The sequence below is a fragment of the Oncorhynchus gorbuscha genome, linkage group LG01 (assembly GCF_021184085.1).
Source record: "Oncorhynchus gorbuscha isolate QuinsamMale2020 ecotype Even-year linkage group LG01, OgorEven_v1.0, whole genome shotgun sequence".
Lineage (NCBI taxonomy): Eukaryota > Metazoa > Chordata > Actinopteri > Salmoniformes > Salmonidae > Oncorhynchus > Oncorhynchus gorbuscha.
The window spans coordinates 11,337,514-11,357,985 of record NC_060173.1 but is presented as its reverse complement, the minus strand read 5'-3'; the positions used below and the strand labels follow the sequence as shown (position 1 = coordinate 11,357,985).

The following is a 20,472-nucleotide window of genomic DNA, read 5'->3' as shown; positions in this document are numbered from 1 at the left end:
AAATCAACAGAATGCACAAATCAACAGTATGCTCAAATCAACAGAATGCACAAATCAACAGTATGCACAAATCAACAGAATGCACAAATCAACAGAATGCACAAATCAACAGAATGCACAAATCAACAGAATGCACAAATCAACAGAATGCACAAATCAACAGAATGCACAAATCAACAGAATGCACAAATCAACAGAATGCACAAATCAACAGTATGCACAAATCAACAGTATGTCCAAATCAACAGTATGTCCAAATCAACAGTATGCACAAATCAACAGAATATCCAAATCATCAGAATGCACAAATCAACAGAATATCCAAATCAACAGTATGCACAAATCAACACTATGTCCAAATCAACAGAATGCACAAATCAACAGTATGCCAAATCAACAGTATGCTCAAATCAACAGAATGCACAAATCAACAGAATGCACAAATCAACAGTATGCCCTAATAAACAGACTGCACAAATCAACAGTATGCACAATTCAACAGAATGCACAAATCAAGAGAATGGACAAATCAACAGTATGCACAAATCAACAGAATGCACAAATCAACAGAATGCACAAATCAACAGTATGCACAAATCAACAGAATGCACAAATCAACAGTATGCACAAATCAACAGTATGTCCAAATCAACAGAATGCACAAATCAACAGAATGCCAAATCAACAGTATGCTCAAATCAACAGAATGCACAAATCAACAGTTTGCACAAATCAACAGTATGCCCTAATAAACAGACTGCACAAATCAACAGAATGCACAAATCAACAGTATGCACAAATCAACAGAATGCACAAATCAACAGTATGCACAAATCAACAGAATGCACAAATCAACAGTATGCACAAATCAACAGTATGTCCAAATCAACAGAATGCACAAATCAACAGAATGCCAAATCAACAGTATGCTCAAATCAACAGAATGCACAAATCAACAGTTTGCACAAATCAACAGTATGCCCTAATAAACAGACTGCACAAATCAACAGAATGCACAAATCAACAGTATGCACAAATCAACAGAATGCACAAATCAACAGAATGCACAAATCAACAGCATGCACAAATCAACAGTATGCACAAATCAACAGTATGCACAAATCAACAGTATGCACAAATCAACAGAATGCACAAATCAACAGTATGCACAAATCAACAGCATGCACAAATCAACAGTATGCACAAATCAACAGAATGCACAAATCATCAGAATGCACAAATCAACAGAATGCACAAATCAACAGAATGCCCAAATCAACAGAATGCACAAATCAACAGTATGCCCTAATAAACAGACTGCACAAATCAACAGTATGCACAAATCAACAGAATGCACAAATCAACAGTATGCACAAATCATCAGAATGCACAAATCAACAGAATGCACAAATCAACAGCATGCACAAATCAACAGTATGCACAAATCAACAGTATGCACAAATCAACAGAATGCACAAATCAACCGTATGCACAAATCAACAGCATGCACAAATCAACAGTATGCACAAATCAACAGAATGCACAAATCATCAGAATGCACAAATCAACAGAATGCACAAATCAACAGAATGCCCAAATCAACAGTATGCCCAAATCAACAGTATGTCCAAATCATCAGAATGCACAAATCAACAGAATGCACAAATCAACAGAATGTCCAAATCAACCGAATGCACAAATCAACAGTATGTCCAAATCAACAGAATGCCAAATCAACAGTATTCACAAATCAACAGAATGCACAAATCAATAGTATGCTCAAATCAAAAGAATGCACAAATCAACAGTATGCACAAATCAACAGTATGTCCAAATCATCAGAATGCACAAATCAACAGAATGTCCAAATCAACAGTATGCACAAATCAACAGTATGCACAAATCAACAGAATGCACAAATCAACAGTATGCTCAAATCAACAGAATGCACAAATCAACAGTATGCACAAATCAACAGTATGCACAAATCAACAGACTGCACAAATCAACAGTATGCTCAAATCAACAGAATGCACAAATCAACAGTATGCACAAATCAACAGCATGCACAAATCAACAGTATGCACAAATCAACAGCATGCACAAATCAACAGTATGCTCAAATCAACAGAATGCACAAATCAACAGTATGCCCAAATCAACAGTATGCCCAAATCAACAGTATGTCCAAATCATCAGAATGCACAAATAAACAGAATGCACAAATCAACAGAATGTCCAAATCAACAGTATGCACAAATCAACAGTATGTCCAAATCAACAGAATGCCCAAATCAACAGTATGCTCAAATCAACAGAATGCACAAATCAACAGTATGCACAAATCAACAGAATGCACAAATCAACAGAATGCACAAATCAACAGTATGCACAAATCAACAGAATGCACAAATCAACAGTATGCACAAATCAACAGAATGCACAAATCAACAGAATGCACAAATCAACAGTATGCACAAATCAACAGTATGTCCAAATCAACAGTATGCCCAAATCAACAGTATGTCCAAATCAACAGAATATCCAAATCATCAGAATGCACAAATCAACAGAATGCACAAATCAACAGAATGTCCAAATCATCAGAATGCACAAATCAACAGAATGCACAAATCAACAGAATGTCCAAATCAACTGAATGCACAAATCAACAGTATGTCCAAATCAACAGAATGCACAAATCAACAGTATGCACATATCAACAGTATGCACAAATCAACAATATGCACAAATCAACAGAATGCACAAATCAACAATATGCACAAATCAACAGAATGCACAAATCAACAGAATGCACAAATCAACAGAATGCACAAATCAACAGCATACACAAACAACAGAATGCCAAATCAACAGAATCCCAAATCAACGTTGCCAAATCAACCCCATTATTAACAAGTCAATTCTAGAATCTGTACCTGCAGGATTGGTCTTGTACATGTGGGAGGGGTTGGAGGGATCCGAGAGACCCACAGCGTTCAGGGCCAGGACTCTGAAGGAGTAGTGAACGTAAGGGGACAGTTCGAGGTGGGCCGTGGTCTTTCCGCCCGGGACATGCGTCAGGTTGTGCCAGTGGCCATGATCGTGGAGAGAGTCTGTGTACTGGATCACAAATTCTGAGGGGGAAGGAAGTGGAAAAATGGTGAATGATTGCAGGGAATGTATTATCTAACTTCAGTCTTGGTATAGTTGACACAAGCCTAATCTCTCTGTGCTCCCTGATATACTGTACACCTAACAACATTACCCTGGAAGATCCTGACACTATCAGAAACCCATCAAATTCACCATTAAATACATGTGATATGGGTAGTGCTGAACAAACATAATTAGCAAGGACTCTGAGTAGTGCTAACATCATTAAAAACAGTGAGATTGACTAAACCTAATAGCACTGTGGCAGTAGTCTCAAGATAATAATGATACAGCCATTAGATAGTGTTCTGGGAATAGCAGTCTGTCATTAGCACTACGCACGCACGCACGCACGCACGCACGCACGCATACATACACACACACAGAGGTAAAGCAGGTGCGTACTGTGAATAGGGCTTTTGTGTTCGTCTCCAGGTATCCAGGTGAGCTGGACACTCCTGGGTTTCATGTCGGTCAACTCCAGGTCAGTAGGAGGGTCTGGTTGTTCTGGAGAACACAGGACATTTAGCTCAGTGTAATAGACAGCTACTTTACAGTGACTCCCAGCACGACAACATTATTCGTTCATGCCATGCCACGTATGGAACCACAGACGGATAAAAAAATAAGTATGGAACACAGCAAGAGAAGACCCTTTTGATTGCCACAAGAAAGCTTTAGACAGATGAGCTGGATGGAAATGAAACACTTCACCCCACTCTGCAGCAGGGACAGCGACACCAATTAGTGTGACAAACATATCTGAGGATTATAGAGATACTTCAACATTTAGGCAATGAAGCCCTTTATCTACTGTACTTCTCCAGAGTCGGATGAACTCGTAGATACCATTTTTTTTATGCCTTTGTGTGCAGTTTGAAGGAAGTTTGCGAAGTAGTGTTTGCGCAATTGCTAACAAGCGTTAGCACATTGACTGGAAATCTATGGTAACTGCTAGCATGCTAGTAGATACCATAGTCTTCCAGTCTTTGCACTAATGCCAGTTAGCATTGGCTCGCAAAAGTATCTCTAACTTCCTTCATACTGGACACAGAGACATAAAATGGTATCCATGAGTTCATCTGACTCTGGGGAAGTAGATAAATGGCATTATTGCCAAAATCTTCAAGTATCCCTTTAAAGGCACTAGTAATTACTCCACACTCACAGACTCCGTTTTAATGAGCTGCATTGCTGATATATTCTTTCAACAACACATGCTAAACAAAATAACAAAAGCACATTTAGGGATTTTTTTTAAATCGTCAAAATGCTTTTAAAATAAAGAATGAATGATAGAAGAAAATGGTGAAATCAATAAGCCCTTTAAAAACGGTGGTTAAATTAAAACAACTGTCTGTTGCTCTGTCCGTCCGTCCGTCCGTCCGGATGCTGGTGATGTCACACACAAACACTGTGAATGATCACATCTGCGAGCAGCGCAGCATGCTTGACTATGCAGACACATAATCAACACACACACGAATACGAACACGAACACACACACAAGCTCATGAGACTGGGAGCAAAGATGAGCATTTGTGTTTACTGCAGGTTTACCATAGATGACAGCTGGAGTAGGAGCTGCCTCTGCCAGGTAGGAGAACAGGTGGGAGTGTGGTAGGGGTTAAGTAGTTAGTGATTAGAGACAACAACAGGACACCCTTTCTCTTACTTGACGTTATTTCACATAATAGAATAGAATATAGTATAATAGAATAGAGTAACTTAATTTTTCCCAACAAAACTAACAGAAACAACATTGTTACTGTCGTGTGATTTGAGGGATCATGAGCATGTTTCTGGTATGTAAGTTTACGAGAGAGAGTTACAGATGTAGGACCTTCATTTGATCAGCCTTGTGATTTACATAAATTCACTGAAAACCTGTCCTAACACACAGTTATATTAACAGTATTCCACTTTTCATGTAGACTAATTTTGACCAGCTAATAGGCTAACCACCGATCAACCAACATCACAGATTAAACGTTCAAATCGTCAATACAGGTCAAATTAAGATCCCACATCTGTACATACCGACGACAGTGAGCTCAGCACTGGCAGAGTCATGGTCCAGAGTAGTATTCATTATGCAGGTGTACGTTCCCGCGTCGTTCTCTGTCACATCTGTTATGGTCAAGCTGTCAGAGTCCACCAGAAATCTGGGAAGACAAAGACAAAAATAGAAAAAAATGGTCCGATCCTTAAGAGGTTTTACAGGGTCCTCTTGTGTCAGTGTATAACTCTTTCATTTGTGTTGAATTGTGTGTCTATGTATGCACTCAGGACGCCCTGATGGACTAATGAATAAATTGAACTAAACATGAGTAGAATATACAAAATTGAACTAAACATGAGTAGAATATACAAAAGCAGGACGTACTACTGCGAATATAATGGCACGTGCTCTATGTCGAAACATGAGTGTTTGAGTACCAGCACGTACCTCTCGTCGTCGGGCAGCTCTCCGTTGTCTTTCAGCCAGATCATGATGGGGATGAGAGTGGGATCGTGTTTTACTTTACACTCAAACACCACGTTCATGTTTCTCTGGGCCACCTTGTATTTCGGCTGCTTCAGGATACGAGTTGGCTCTGGGGGGGGGTTACATCAGAAACAACACAATGCAATATCCTGCTCCGTTGTTCACCTCAGTGAGACTAATCTAAGTGGTGTTCAGGGCCATCAGTTTTCCCTGGTTAGATCATATGGTCAGGAAAAAGTATGGACCCTATGTTTCCTATATGGTAAACCTTCAGAAAAACACGTTCGAGAGGGAGGGAGGGAGGGGGGGAGAGAGAGAGAGAGAGAGAGAGAGAGAGAGAGAGAGAGAGAGAGAGAGAGAGAGAGAGAGAGATGGAGAGAGATGGAGAGAGAGAGAGAGAGAGAGAGAGAGAGAGAGAGAGAGAGAGAGAGAGAGAGAGAGAGAGAGAGAGAGAGAGAGAGAGAGAGAGAGAGAGAGAGAGAGAGCACTGCCCACAAAATTAGGTGGAAACTGAACTGCACTTCCTAACCTCCTGTCCAATGTATGACCATATTAGAGACACATATTTCCCTCAGATTACACAGATCCACAAAGATTTCGAAAACAATCCCGATTTTTATTAACTCCCATATATACTGGGTGAAATACCATTGTGCCATCACAGCAGCAAGATTTGTGACCTGTTGCCACAAGAAAGGGGCAACCAATGAAGAACAAACACCATTGTAAATACAACCCATATTTATGCTTATTTATTTTCCCCTTTGTACTTTAACCATTTGTACATTGTTACAACACTGTATATATACATAATATGACATTTGTAATGTCTTTATTCTTTTAGAACTTCTGTATGTTAAATGTTTACTGTTTATTTTTATTGTTTATTTCACTTTGTATATTACTAACCTCACTTGCTTTGGCAATGTTAACATATGTTTCCCATGCCAATAAAGCCCCTTGAATTGAATTGAATTGAGAGAGAGAATAGTGTGGTATCTCACCTTTGACCTCCAGATAGACATGGTTCTCAGCGATGCCCAGAGTGTTCCTGGCCACACAGATATACTTCCCACTGTTGAGGGCCTGGGCCACATATATCTCCAGAGTCCCGTTTTCATGCAGCAAGTAGGGGTCCCCTTCCAGGGTGCTGGACTGGCTGTCCTTAAACCTGACAGGGAATAGTGGAACCATAGGTTCTGAACTTTTAACCTGGGATTGGGGTCAGATTTTTTAACACACACACATACCATGCAGTTCTGTTGCACATACTAAAACGTTTGTTTCCGAAAGTTAAAACCCTGTTTCTTAACAATGCTACAGCACTGTGTTGCAGCTCTGTGTCGCAGCACTGTGTTGCAGCACTGTGTTACAGCACTGTGTTACAACACTGTGTTGTAGCACTGTGTTACAGCACTGTGTTGCAGCTCTGTGTTACAGCACTGTGTTACAGCACTGTGTTGTAGCACTGTGTTACAGCACTGTGTTGCAGCACTATGTTACAGCACTGTGTTACAGCACTGTGTTGCAGCACTGTGTTGTAGCACTGTGTTGCAGCACTATGTTACAGCACTGTGTTACAGCACTGTGTTGCAGCACTGTGTTGTAGCACTGTGTTGCAGCACTGTGTTGTAGCACTGTGTTACAGCACTGTGTTGCAGCACTGTGTTGCAGCACTGTGTTGTAGCACTGTGTTGCAGCACTGTGTTGTAGTGTGTGTTACAGCACTGTGTTGCAGCACTGTGTTACAGCACTGTGTTGCAGCACTGTGTTGTAGCACTGTGTTGCAGCACTATGTTACAGCACTGTGTTACAGCACTGTGTTGCAGCACTGTGTTGTAGCACTGTGTTGCAGCACTGTGTTGTAGCACTGTGTTGCAGCACTGTGTTGTAGCACTGTGTTGCAGCACTGTGTTGTAGCACTGTGTTGCAGCACTGTGTTACAGCACTGTGTTGCAGCTCTGTGTTACAGCACTGTGTTACAGCACTGTGTTGTAGCACTGTGTTACAGCACTGTGTTGCAGCACTATGTTACAGCACTGTGTTACAGCACTGTGTTGCAGCACTGTGTTGTAGCACTGTGTTGCAGCACTATGTTACAGCACTGTGTTACAGCACTGTGTTGCAGCACTGTGTTGTAGCACTGTGTTGCAGCACTGTGTTGTAGCACTGTGTTACAGCACTGTGTTGCAGCACTGTGTTGCAGCACTGTGTTGTAGCACTGTGTTGCAGCACTGTGTTGTAGCACTGTGTTACAGCACTGTGTTGCAGCACTGTGTTACAGCACTGTGTTGCAGCACTGTGTTGTAGCACTGTGTTGCAGCACTATGTTACAGCACTGTGTTACAGCACTGTGTTGCAGCACTGTGTTGTAGCACTGTGTTGCAGCACTGTGTTGTAGCACTGTGTTGCAGCACTGTGTTGTAGCACTGTGTTGCAGCACTGTGTTGTAGCACTGTGTTACAGCACTGTGTTGTAGCACTGTGTTACAGCACTGTGTTACAGCACTGTGTTGCACACCCATTGCTGCCAATAGTGTGGCGCGACCTATCTTTCTAGTACCCATAAATGCATGTAGAGTATTCCAAAAAGTTCAAAGGTCATGAATTTACCATGTGATTTTGGGGATGGGCGAGCCGAAGGAGGAACAGTCCAGCAAGGCGTGGTTGTTTCGGATCACCTGGTAGACCTGGTTAGCTGGAGTCAATACTCTGGGTGTTTCAGCTATAAACAGACACAACATTGTGTTTGCAAGTTCAATGCACTTCAGTGACAGAAAAGCTGAGTTTCAAGCTTTAACTTCAAACTTCTGAGTTCTAAGTTTGAGTGAGGAGTCGACTCACAGAGAACGTTGACGAAGGCATTGGACAGCAGATATCCATATTCATTGGATGCGTTGCACTGGTAGACTGCACTGGATCCAGTTTGGACTTCCTCGAAGATGATGGTGTCGCCCTCCACCTTCCTATTGGAGTCCTCAGGTGAATCTAACATGGCATCAAAACACGTGTCAAAAGTTTCACCACAAACATAGAAAATGTTTAACTTGAACATTGTCTGTGTGTCTAAACCTCACAATGGGAGATCCAATGACTTAATCCCAAATAGACTGTGGTGTCTGTGCACTGTATGAACACAGACAGACAGACAGACAGACAGACAGACAGACAGACAGACAGACAGACAGACAGACAGACAGACAGACAGACAGACAGACAGACAGACAGACAGACAGACAGACAGACAGACAGACAGACAGACAGACAGACAGACAGACAGACAGACAGACAGACAGACAGACAGACAGACAGACAGACAGACAGACAGACAGACAGACAGACAGACAGACAGACAGACAGACAGACAGACAGACAGACAGACAGACAGACAGACACTCAATCAATACCGAGTACTCACTCTCTATGGGGATGCCATTCATGGCCCAGTTGATGGTGGGTTTGGGAGTACCACTGGCCCTACAGATCAATTGACCCTTCTCTCTAGGGGCCAGCACCAGGTTCCTGGGGGTAGTGATCCAGTACGGTGCCGCTGGGAGGGGAGGACCACATGAACACAAGGCAAGCAGACGGTTGGTTAAAGGTAGCATATAGAAGTTCAGTTGATGTTCACCTCACATGAATGGTGGCTGTATGGTTGCATCATTTTTTTTGCATCAAAATACAAGGTTAAACAACGGAAAAGTAAAAAGGAATGTGACGGGAGAGAAAAATGGTCAAAAAGGTGACAGACACAATACTGAAAGGCAGGAAAGCGGTTAATGACAGAACACTCTGCTCCGGATACCACCATTTAGAAATCAATAAGGGAGATTCAAAGAGAGGATAAAAGCCCTGGAGGCAACCGGACATTCCTGGCCCCTTTCAGCCCCGCTCCTCACAGTGTTGTGGTGTTATTGAATGGGTAGGACAGTGACAGTGTTGTGGTGTTATTGAATGGGTAGGACAGTGACAGTGTTGTGGTGTTATTGAATGGGTAGGACAGTGACAGTGTTGTGGTGTTATTTAATGGGTAGGACAGTGACAGTGTTGTGGTGTTATTGAATGGGTAGGACAGTGACAGTGTTGTGGTGTTATTGAATGGGTAGGACAGTGACAGTGTTGTGGTGTTATTTAATGGGTAGGACAGTGACAGTGTTGTGGTGTTATTGAATGGGTAGGACAGTGACAGTGCTGTGGTGTTATTGAATGGGTAGGACAGTGACAGTGTTGTGGTGTTATTGAATGGGTAGGACAGTGACAGTGTTGTGGTGTTATTGAATGGGTAGGACAGTGACAGTGTTGTGGTGTTATTGAATGGGTAGGACAGTGACAGTGTTGTGGTGTTATTGAATGGGTAGGACAGTGACAATGTTGTGGTGTTATTGAATGGGTAGGACAGTGACAGTGTTGTGGTGTTATTTAATGGGTAGGACAGTGACAGTGTTGTGGTGTTATTGAATGAGTAGGACAGTGACAGTGTTGTGGTGTTATTGAATGGGTAGGACAGTGACAGTGTTGTGGTGTTATTGAATGGGTAGGACAGTGACAGTGTTGTGGTGTTATTTAATGGGTAGGACAGTGACAGTGTTGTGGTGTTATTGAATGGGTAGGACAGTGACAGTGTTGTGGTGTTATTGAATGGGTAGAACAGTGACAGTGTTGTGGTGTTATTGAATGAGTAGGACAGTGACAGTGTTGTGGTGTTATTGAATGGGTAGGACAGTGACAGTGCTGTGGTGTTATTGAATGGGTAGGACAGTGACAGTGTTGTGGTGTTATTGAATGGGTAGGACAGTGACAGTGTTGTGGTGTTATTGAATGGGTAGGACAGTGACAGTGTTGTGGTGTTATTGAATGGGTAGGACAGTGACAGTGTTGTGGTGTTATTGAATGGGTAGGACAGTGACAGTGTTGTGGTGTTATTGAATGGGTAGGACAGTGACAGTGTTGTGGTGTTATTGAATGGGTAGGACAGTGACCGTGTTGTGGTGTTATTGAATGGGTAGGACAGTGACAGTGTTGTGGTGTTATTGAATGGGTAGGACAGTGACAGTGTTGTGGTGTTATTGAATGGGTAGGACAGTGACAGTGTTGTGGTGTTATTGAATGGGTAGGACAGTGACAGTGTTGTGGTGTTATTGAATGGGTAGGACAGTGACAGTGACAGTGGTGTTATTGAATGGGTAGGACAGTGACAGTGTTGTGGTGTTATTGAATGGGTAGGACAGTGTTGTGGTGTTACAGTGACAGTGTTGTGGTGTTATTGAATGGGTAGGACAGTGACAGTGTTGTGGTGTTATTGAATGGGTAGGACAGTGACAGTGTTGTGGTGTTATTGAATGGGTAGGACAGTGACAGTGTTGTGGTGTTATTGAATGGGTAGGACAGTGACAGTGTTGTGGTGTTATTGAATGGGTAGGACAGTGACAGTGTTGTGGTGTTATTGAATGGGTAGGACAGTGACAGTGTTGTGGTGTTATTGAATGGGTAGGACAGTGACAGTGTTGTGGTGTTATTGAATGGGTAGGACAGTGACAGTGTTGTGGTGTTATTGAATGGGTAGGACAGTGACAGTGTTGTGGTGTTATTGAATGGGTAGGACAGTGACAGTGTTGTGGTGTTATTGAATGGGTAGGACAGTGACAGTGTTGTGGTGTTATTGAATGGGTAGGACAGTGACAGTGTTGTGGTGTTATTGAATGGGTAGGACAGTGACAGTGTTGTGGTGTTATTGAACAGTGATTGAATGGGTAGGACAGTGACAGTGTTGTGGTGTTATTGAATGGGTAGGACAGTGACAGTGTTGTGGTGTTATTGAATGGGTAGGACAGTGACAGTGTTGTGGTGTTATTGAATGGGTAGGACAGTGACAGTGTTGTGGTGTTATTGAATGGGTAGGACAGTGACAGTGTTGTGGTGTTATTGAATGGGTAGGACAGTGACAGTGTTGTGGTGTTATTGAATGGGTAGGACAGTGACAGTGTTGTGGTGTTATTGAATGGGTAGGACAGTGACAGTGTTGTGGTGTTATTGAATGGGTAGGACAGTGACAGTGTTGTGGTGTTATTGAATGGGTAGGACAGTGACAGTGTTGTGGTGTTATTGAATGGGTAGGACAGTGACAGTGTTGTGGTGTTATTGAATGAGTAGGACAGTGACAGTGTTGTGGTGTTATTGAATGGGTAGGACAGTGACAGTGTTGTGGTGTTATTGAATGGTAGGACAGTGACAGTGTTGTGGTGTTAGGTGACCGTGTTGTGGTGTTATTGAATGGGTAGGACAGTGACAGTGTTGTGGTGTTATTGAATGGGTAGGACAGTGACAGTGTTGTGGTGTTATTGAATGGGTAGGACAGTGACAGTGCTGTGGTGTTATTGAATGGGTAGGACAGTGACAGTGTTGTGGTGTTATTGAATGGGTAGGACAGTGACAGTGCTGTGGTGTTATTTAATGGGTAGGACAGTGACAGTGTTGTGGTGTTATTGAATGGGTAGGACAGTGACAGTGTTGTGGTGTTATTGAATGGGTAGGACAGTGACAGTGTTGTGGTGTTATTTAATGGGTAGGACAGTGACAGTGTTGTGGTGTTATTTAATGGGTAGGACAGTGACAGTGTTGTGGTGTTATTGAATGGGAAGGACAGTGACAGTGTTGTGGTGTTATTGAATGGGTAGAACAGTGACAGTGTTGTGGTGTTATTTAATGGGTAGGACAGTGACCGTGTTGTGGTGTTATTGAATGGGTAGGACAGTGACAGTGTTGTGGTGTTATTGAATGGGTAGGACAGTGACAGTGTTGTGGTGTTATTGAATGGGTAGGACAGTGACAGTGTTGTGGTGTTATTGAATGGGTAGGACAGTGACAGTGTTGTGGTGTTATTTAATGGGTAGGACAGTGACAGTGTTGTGGGGTTATTGAATGGGTAGGACAGTGACAGTGTTGTGGTGTTATTGAATGGGTAGGACAGTGACAGTGTTGTGGTGTTATTTAATGGGTAGGACAGTGACAGTGTTGTGGTGTTATTGAATGGGTAGGACAGTGACCGTGTTGTGGTGTTATTGAATGGGTAGGACAGTGACCGTGTTGTGGTGTTATTGAATGGGTAGGACAGTGACAGTGCTGTGGTGTTATTGAATGGGTAGGACAGTGACAGGCAGACAGGAAAGGCAGGAGGAGTCCACATCAGAAGGACCGGTGCAGAATCCGGACCCATGCAGACCCTGCTATAGGCTACATACGTGCTAGAGTTATCGGAACTAACTGCTAGGTCACATGACATACCTTTGACGGTGACACGGATGGTGTGGTGTATGGAGGCCAAGCGGTTGTGGGCAGTGCAGCGGTACTCGCCAGCGTCGGCATCGGACACGTTCACGATACGCAGTATCTTCTGGAAGGTCACGATGGAGGTACGCTTGTCAGGGAACTCCCCGCTCAGCTTACTCCAAGAGACCTCTGGAGTGGGACTGGATAGGGAATAGGGAGAGAAGAGGGAGGGAGAGAGAGAACAGTGTGAAGACATACGTTTCCAGGGAACTTATTTAGGTCACTATGATCTATAAGCACACATACATAATGAAGTAATAATAGAGGTCTACCGTACACAACACATAATACAGGTACAACACATAATACAGGTACAACACATAATACAGGTACAACACATTGGCACTAAGTACTTACAGTCCCTCAGTGATGCACTCCAACTCCAGGACCTGTCCTCTCAGCACCATCTTGGAGCTGCTGGAGCCAGAAGGGATGAGGAACGTGGGTTTCCTCTCCTCCACGGAGCCGTCTGCAGTCATAACAACATGGAGGGGTCAGAGACACAGCTCGTCACAGCAAGACTACTGCTGTTCTGTCCATTTTATTCCTGTTTTGTTGTTTTACCAATGTCAGTGCTGTACCACTGTGAAGGTACAGGTCAGGTTGTACCACTGTGAAGGTACAGGTCAGTGCTGTACCACTGTGAAGGTACAGGCCAGTGCTGTACCACTGTGAAGGTACAGGTCAGTGCTGTACCACTGTGAAGGTACAGGTCAGTGCTGTACCACTGTGAAGGTACAGGTCAGTGCTGTACCACTGTGAAGGTACAGGTCAGTGCTGTACCACTGTGAAGAAGGTCAGTGCTGTACCACTGTGAAGGTACAGTGTGCTGTACCACTGTGAAGGTACAGGTCAGTGCTGTACCACTGTGAAGGTACAGGTCAGTGCTGTACCACTGTGAAGGTACAGGTCAGTGGTGTACCACTGTGAAGGTACAGGTCAGTGCTGTACCACTGTGAAGGTACAGGTCAGTGCTGTACCACTGTGAAGGTACAGGTCAGTGCTGTACCACTGTGAAGGTACAGGCCAGTGCTGTACCACTGTGAAGGTACAGGTCAGTGCTGTACCACTGTGAAGGTACAGGTCAGTGCTGTACCACTGTGAAGGTACAGGTCAGTGCTGTACCACTGTGAAGGTACAGGTCTGTGGTGTACCACTGTGAAGGTACAGGTCAGGGCTCACATACTCAAACACAGCAGTTGACTTTTTTAAAAGGTGATTTGTGCTTGAGTTGACATCAGCAGCGTTTATAGTGAAGAGTAAGGGAAATTGCCTTTAAAAGTCTAGCGCAGTGTACAGGTCGTAAATGTGTTGGAATGAATCCCTGCCTTCATCTCTTACTGTGAAGGGGTTCTTCGGCTGAGCGGTAGGACTGTACTAAGAGGTGGTGGATATCTACAACATCTTGTTTTCCTGTACAGTTATACCAGATACTAAACTACTTTCCAGTTCAAGGTGAGGATAAGGATAACCGTCTCAAAATAATCACATTTGGATATGATACTATGATATTAAGAGTTCAACAAATGGTGCTTGTGATGATGGCAATGATCATACAGAAAGAGAGATACATCGTTTCTGTCAGATCAGCCTGTCTGTAGCCTCATCTGTTGTACGGCTGACTGCGTGCCTGCGTGACATGTAGCTTCGGGGTACTCGACAGACAGACGCATAGGAAGTAATGCTTTTGCAAACAATGAGAAAGGAACTGATAGGAAATGAAAGATGTCAGAGAGAGTGGAGAGGTTTTAAGTGGATCGGGAGGAAAGAATTCGGTTGGCTGGGTGAAGAGAATAGATTAACAGACTGGAGTGTTAGTGGTTGGAACATTCACAGTTTGCAAGGCTGTCAATCTGCTTTGCTCTAATGAAATATATGACTATAAAAGAGAGAAAGCTTTCCAAAAGTAGCCTACTGAATGTAATACAGACAGACCTACTGCATTTAATACAGACATACCTACTGCATGTAATACAGACAGACATACTGCATTTAATACAGACATACCTACTGCTTGTAATACAGACAGACATACTGCATTTAATACAGACAGACCTACTGCATATAATACAGACAGACATACTGCATTTAATACAGACATACCTACTGCTTGTAATACAGACAGACATACTGCATGTAATACAGACAGACCTACTGAATGTAATACAGACCTAATGAATGTAATACAGACCTACTGAATGTAATACAGACAGACCTACTGCATGTAATGCAGACAGACCTACTGCATTTAATACAGACAGGCCTACTGAATGTAATATAGACAGACCTACTGAATGTAATACAGACAGACCTACTGAATGTAATACAGACAGACCTACTGAATGTAATACAGACAGACCTACTGAATGTAATACAGACAGACCTACTGAATGTAATACAGACAGACCTACTGAATGTAATAGATGTCATTTGTCCATTTGAATTTACAAAATATGAGCAAGGCAAAGGAGGAACCATCATGCAATGGTTCATTTTAGTCATTTGAAATTATGTTAATAAATAGTTGCTGTAGAAAAGACAGTCTTTCACAAAAATGTATTCATTGGTCAAGTTATGGTGGGAAGTTGGGTTAGGTTAAGTTTTAGGGGGTTAATGCTAGTGCTTGATTTCTAGTATTGGTTTACTACTAAAGATGAGGACAATCACAAGGGTAAGGTTAAGGTTTAGAGGTCGATGTTAGTGGTTGGTTTCTATTGGTTGACGAACTATGGGAGGGTAGAGCCACTAGGGGTTGCCAAAACTCACCACTAAAAAAATCAGTTTCATTGAATAAAGCAGCAACAGTCTCATTGACTGCATCCACTGTAACACAACAGAAAATAATCAAACATGCCACATGTTAAAGTCAATAAAGTGATTGGACAAATAAACATGAATGATTGAATACTGAAATCAAACTATGTGAACTGAAGAAAATGCTGAATGATGATCCTAGATATACTCTAGATAAAGAATAGATGGTCAAATCGTGTTTGTCCATCTGTATCGTCTAGACGATCAGTCAGTGGTAACTGGACTATGTGAGAAAGCCTTTTGTTGTCGAGAGAGGCTTTTCATGATCACTACTAGACTACTACTGGCGTCGCCGAGGTTAGGATCACTGACAGGAAACTCTTATACAAACTGGCACACACATTCAATGCTGAGCATGCACACACACACACACACGCAAGAACACACACACACACACACACACACACACACACACACACACACACACACACACACACACACACACACACACACACACACACACACACACACACACACACACACACACACACACACACACACACACACACACACACACACACATTCACACACACACATTCACACACACGTTCACTTACGGTTGAGCACTAAGAGGGTGATGGGTTGTTTCTGCTGGATGGTCTGAGTGTGAGGGAAACAGGCGTAACAGATGTAGTCGTTCCTCGAGTCCTCCTTCAGAACGTTGGAGAAGTACAAGTCTCCGTTCAACGCCTGGAACACACGGCTGCTCTGAGGCAGTCTCTGGAAGTCTGGGGGAGGAGAGAAGTCAACATGAGGAGAGAAGTCAACACGAGGAGAGAAGTTAACACGAGGAGAGAAGTCACCACGAGGAGAGAAGTCAACACGAGGAGAGAAGTCAACACGATGAGAGACGTCAACACGAGGAGAGAAGTCAACACGAGGAGAGAAGTCAACACGAGGAGGACGTCAACACGAGGAGAGACGTCAACACGGGAGGAGAGACGTCAACACGAGGAGAGAAGTCAACACGAGGAGAGAAGTCAACACGATGAGAGACGTCAACACGAGGAGAGAAGTCAACACGAGGAGAGAAGTCAACACGAGGAGAGACGTCAACACGAGGAGAGACGTCAACACGAGGAGAGACGTCAACACGAGGAGAGAAGTCAACACGAGGAGAGAAGTCAACACGAGGAGAGAAGTCAACACGAGGAGAGAAGTCAACACGAGGAGAGACGTCAACACGAGGAGAGAAGTCAACACGAGGAGAGAAGTCAACACGAGGAGAGACGTCAACACGAGGAGAGACGTCAACACGAGGAGAGACGTCAACACGAGGAGAGAAGTCAACACGAGGAGAGACGTCAACACGAGGAGAGACGTCAACACGAGGAGAGACGTCAACACGAGGAGAGAAGTCAACACGAGGAGAGAAGTCAACACGAGGAGAGACGTCAACACGAGGAGAGAAGTCAACACGAGGAGAGAAGTCAACACGAGGAGAGAAGTCAACACCAGCAGGCCACGCTACTGAGGCTTCATTTTATGAGGAATATTTTGACTCATAATTTGTAAGCAATGAAACCAAACAGACAGACTACCCAAGACATGACCATTCAGAAACATGTGTGGGCAGGACATCTTACCCATTAGGTTCTCATATAATCCAGCTAAAATGTCTGCAAACAAACAGGTATCGACAGGTATCTATGTATCTACAGTAAACTACAGCACAACAGACAGTGGACTATAAAGGCCAGACTTACTGACGTCCATCCAGAAGATGATAGGAGGGGGCAGGCCAGCAGGGGGCCGGCAATGTAGTACTAGAGCCTCGCCCTCCTGAACTCTGATTGGCTCGTTCCTCTCCTTTGACCACAAGGGGGACCCTGAAATACAAATAAGGAGAACATGATATACCAGTATGTGGTTTCTACATTTACCTAACGTCACCAAGAAGACTGAGAGAACAAAAGGAATGAGATCTAGCTACATGGAAGGAATTAGTTCTAGCTACATTGAAGGATTGTTGTAGCTGCATGGAAGGAATTAGTTCTAGCTACATGGAGGGAATGAGTTCTAGCTACATGGAAGGAATGAGTTCTAGATACATGGAAGGAATGAATTCTAGCTACATGAAAGGAATGAGTTCTAGCTACATGAAAGGAATTAGTTCTAGCTACATGAAAGGAATGAGTTCTAGCTACATGAAAGGAATGAGTTCTAGCTGCATGGAAGGAATTAGTTCTAGCTACATGGAGGGAATGAGTTCTAGCTACATGAAAGGAATGAGTTCTAGCTACATTGAAGGAATGAGTTCTAGCTACATGAAAGGATTGTTGTAGCTGCATGGAAGGAATTAGTTCTAGCTACATGGAGGGAATGAATTCTAGCTACATGGAAGGAATGAGTTCTAGCTACATGGAAGGAATGAGCTCTAGCAACATGAAAGGATTGTTGTAGCTGCATAGGAGGAATGAGTTCTAGCTACATGGAAGGAATGAGTTCTAGCTACATGGAAGTAATGAGTTCTAGCTACATGGAAGGAATGAGTTCTAGCTACATGGAATGAATGAGTTCTAGCTACATGGAAGGAATGAGTTCTAGCTACATGAAAGGAATGAGTTCTAGCTACATGGAAGGAATGAGTTCTAGCAACATGAAAGGATTGTTGTAGCTGCATAGAAGGAATGAGCTGTAGCTGCATAGAAGGAATGAGTTCTAGCTACATGGAAGGAATTAGTTCTAGCTACATGGAAGGAATGAGTTCTAGCTACATGGAAGGAATGAGTTGTAGCAACATGAAAGAATTGTTGTAGCTACATGGAAGGAAGTAGTTCTAGCTACATGGAAGGAATTAGTTCTAGCTACATGGAAGGAATTAGTTCTAGCTACATGGAAGGAATGAGATCTAGCTACATGAAAGGAATGAGTTCTAGCTACATGTAAGGAATGAGTTCTAGCTACATGGAGGGAATGAATTCTAGCTACATGGAAGGAATGAGTTCTAGCTACATGGAAGGAATGAGCTCTAGCAACATGAAAGGATTGTTGTAGCTGCATAGGAGGAATGAGTTCTAGCTACATGGAAGGAATGAGTTCTAGCTACATGGAAGGAATGAGTTCTAGCTACATGGAAGGAATGAGTTCTAGCTACATGGAATGAATGAGTTCTAGCTACATGGAAGGAATGAGTTCTAGCTACATGAAAGGAATGAGTTCTAGCTACATGGAAGGAATGAGTTCTAGCAACATGAAAGGATTGTTGTAGCTGCATAGAAGGAATGAGCTGTAGCTGCATAGAAGGAATGAGTTCTAGCTACATGGAAGGAATTAGTTCTAGCTACATGGAAGGAATGAGTTCTAGCTACATGGAAGGAATGAGTTGTAGCAACATGAAAGAATTGTTGTAGCTACATGGAAGGAAGTAGTTCTAGCTACATGGAAGGAATTAGTTCTAGCTACATGGAAGGAATTAGTTCTAGCTACATGGAAGGAATGAGATCTAGCTACATGAAAGGAATGAGTTCTAGCTACATGTAAGGAATGAGTTCTAGCTACATGTAAGGAATGAGTTCTAGCTACATGGAAGGAATGAGTTCTAGCTACATGGAAGGAATGAGTTCTAGCTACATGGAAGGAATGAGTTCTAGCTACATGGAAGGAATGAGTTCTAGCTACATGGAAGGAATGAGTTCTAGCTACATGGAAGGAATGAGTTCTAGCTACATGGAAGGAATGAGTTCTAGCTACATGGGAATGAGTTCTAGCTACATGGAAGAGTTCTAGCTAATGAAGTTGAGTTCTAGCTACATGGAAGGAATGAGTTCTAGCTACATGGAAGGAATGAGTTCTAGCTACATGGAAGGAATGAGTTCTAGCTACATGGAAGGAATGAGTTGGAAGGAATAGCTACATGGAAGGAATGAGTTCTAGCTACATGGAAGGAATGAGTTGTAGCTACATGGAAGGAATGAGTTCTAGCTACATGGAAGGAATGAGTTCTAGCTACATGGAAGGAATGAGTTCTAAGGAATGAGTTCTAGCTACATGTAAGGAATGAGTTCTAGCTACATGGAAGGAATGAGTTCTAGCTACATGGAAGGAATGAGTTCTAGCTACATGGAAGGAATGAGTTCTAGCTACATGGAAGGAATGAGTTCTAGCTACATGGAAGGAATGAGTTCTAGCTACATGGAAGGAATGAGTTCTAGCTACATGGAAGGAATGAGTTCTAGCTACATGGAAGGAATGAGTTCTAGCTACATGGAAGGAATGAGTTCTAGCTACATGGAAGAAATGAGTTCTAGCTACATAGAAGGAATGAGTTCTAGCTACATAGAAGGAATGAGTTCTAGCTACATGGAAGGAATGAGTTCTAGCTACAAAACTGCATCAATCTGGAGGTAAAAAACAAAGGAAATTGTGATAGGTGTTTCCAGGTAATGATTATTAGCATGATGTCTTTCCACATGTAACCGTTACCTTCCATGAAGAGAGCATTGATGATGGAAAATACATCTTATTAGTAACAACAACAAAAAGAAGAGAGAAAATAAAGATTGAATGGTGATAAATCAAAGAGGCACATGTCATAGATAAGCTTAGGGGAGAATGGACTGAGACAGACATGAGTTGATATGACTTGTTATGAGACAGCTGAAAGGTGAGAGAGAGAGAGACATTGAGAAAGTGACAGAGAGAAACTAGAATGTTATTTGGCCGTAAACAGAGAGTACACAGCGGCAG

The 20,472-nt window shown here is 42.8% G+C and overlaps 1 protein-coding gene across 17 annotated transcripts in view; it reads right to left on the bottom strand.

The window, feature by feature from the left end:
* The window catches only part of LOC124033012 (neuronal cell adhesion molecule-like), a 202,614-nt gene that overhangs the window by 32,073 nt on the left and 150,069 nt on the right, over positions 1-20,472 (bottom strand). For 9 of the 17 annotated variants that reach the window (XM_046344941.1, XM_046344974.1, XM_046345012.1 and 6 more), the window contains 14 exons: positions 17,490-17,612; positions 16,341-16,511; positions 15,736-15,792; positions 13,327-13,438; positions 12,925-13,109; positions 9,062-9,193; positions 8,488-8,631; positions 8,257-8,368; positions 6,649-6,815; positions 5,606-5,753; positions 5,197-5,321; positions 4,717-4,746; positions 3,562-3,663; positions 2,940-3,137 (listed from right to left, as the gene is read on the bottom strand). In XM_046344941.1, the coding sequence (XP_046200897.1) occupies positions 2,940-3,137; positions 3,562-3,663; positions 4,717-4,746; positions 5,197-5,321; positions 5,606-5,753; positions 6,649-6,815; positions 8,257-8,368; positions 8,488-8,631; positions 9,062-9,193; positions 12,925-13,109; positions 13,327-13,438; positions 15,736-15,792; positions 16,341-16,511; positions 17,490-17,612 (1,806 nt within the window). The remainder of the gene's footprint in view (positions 1-2,939; positions 3,138-3,561; positions 3,664-4,716; positions 4,747-5,196; positions 5,322-5,605; positions 5,754-6,648; positions 6,816-8,256; positions 8,369-8,487; positions 8,632-9,061; positions 9,194-12,924; positions 13,110-13,326; positions 13,439-15,735; positions 15,793-16,340; positions 16,512-17,489; positions 17,613-20,472) is intronic. The other 8 variants (XM_046344967.1, XM_046345029.1, XM_046344980.1 and 5 more) reach the window with 3 other exon arrangements.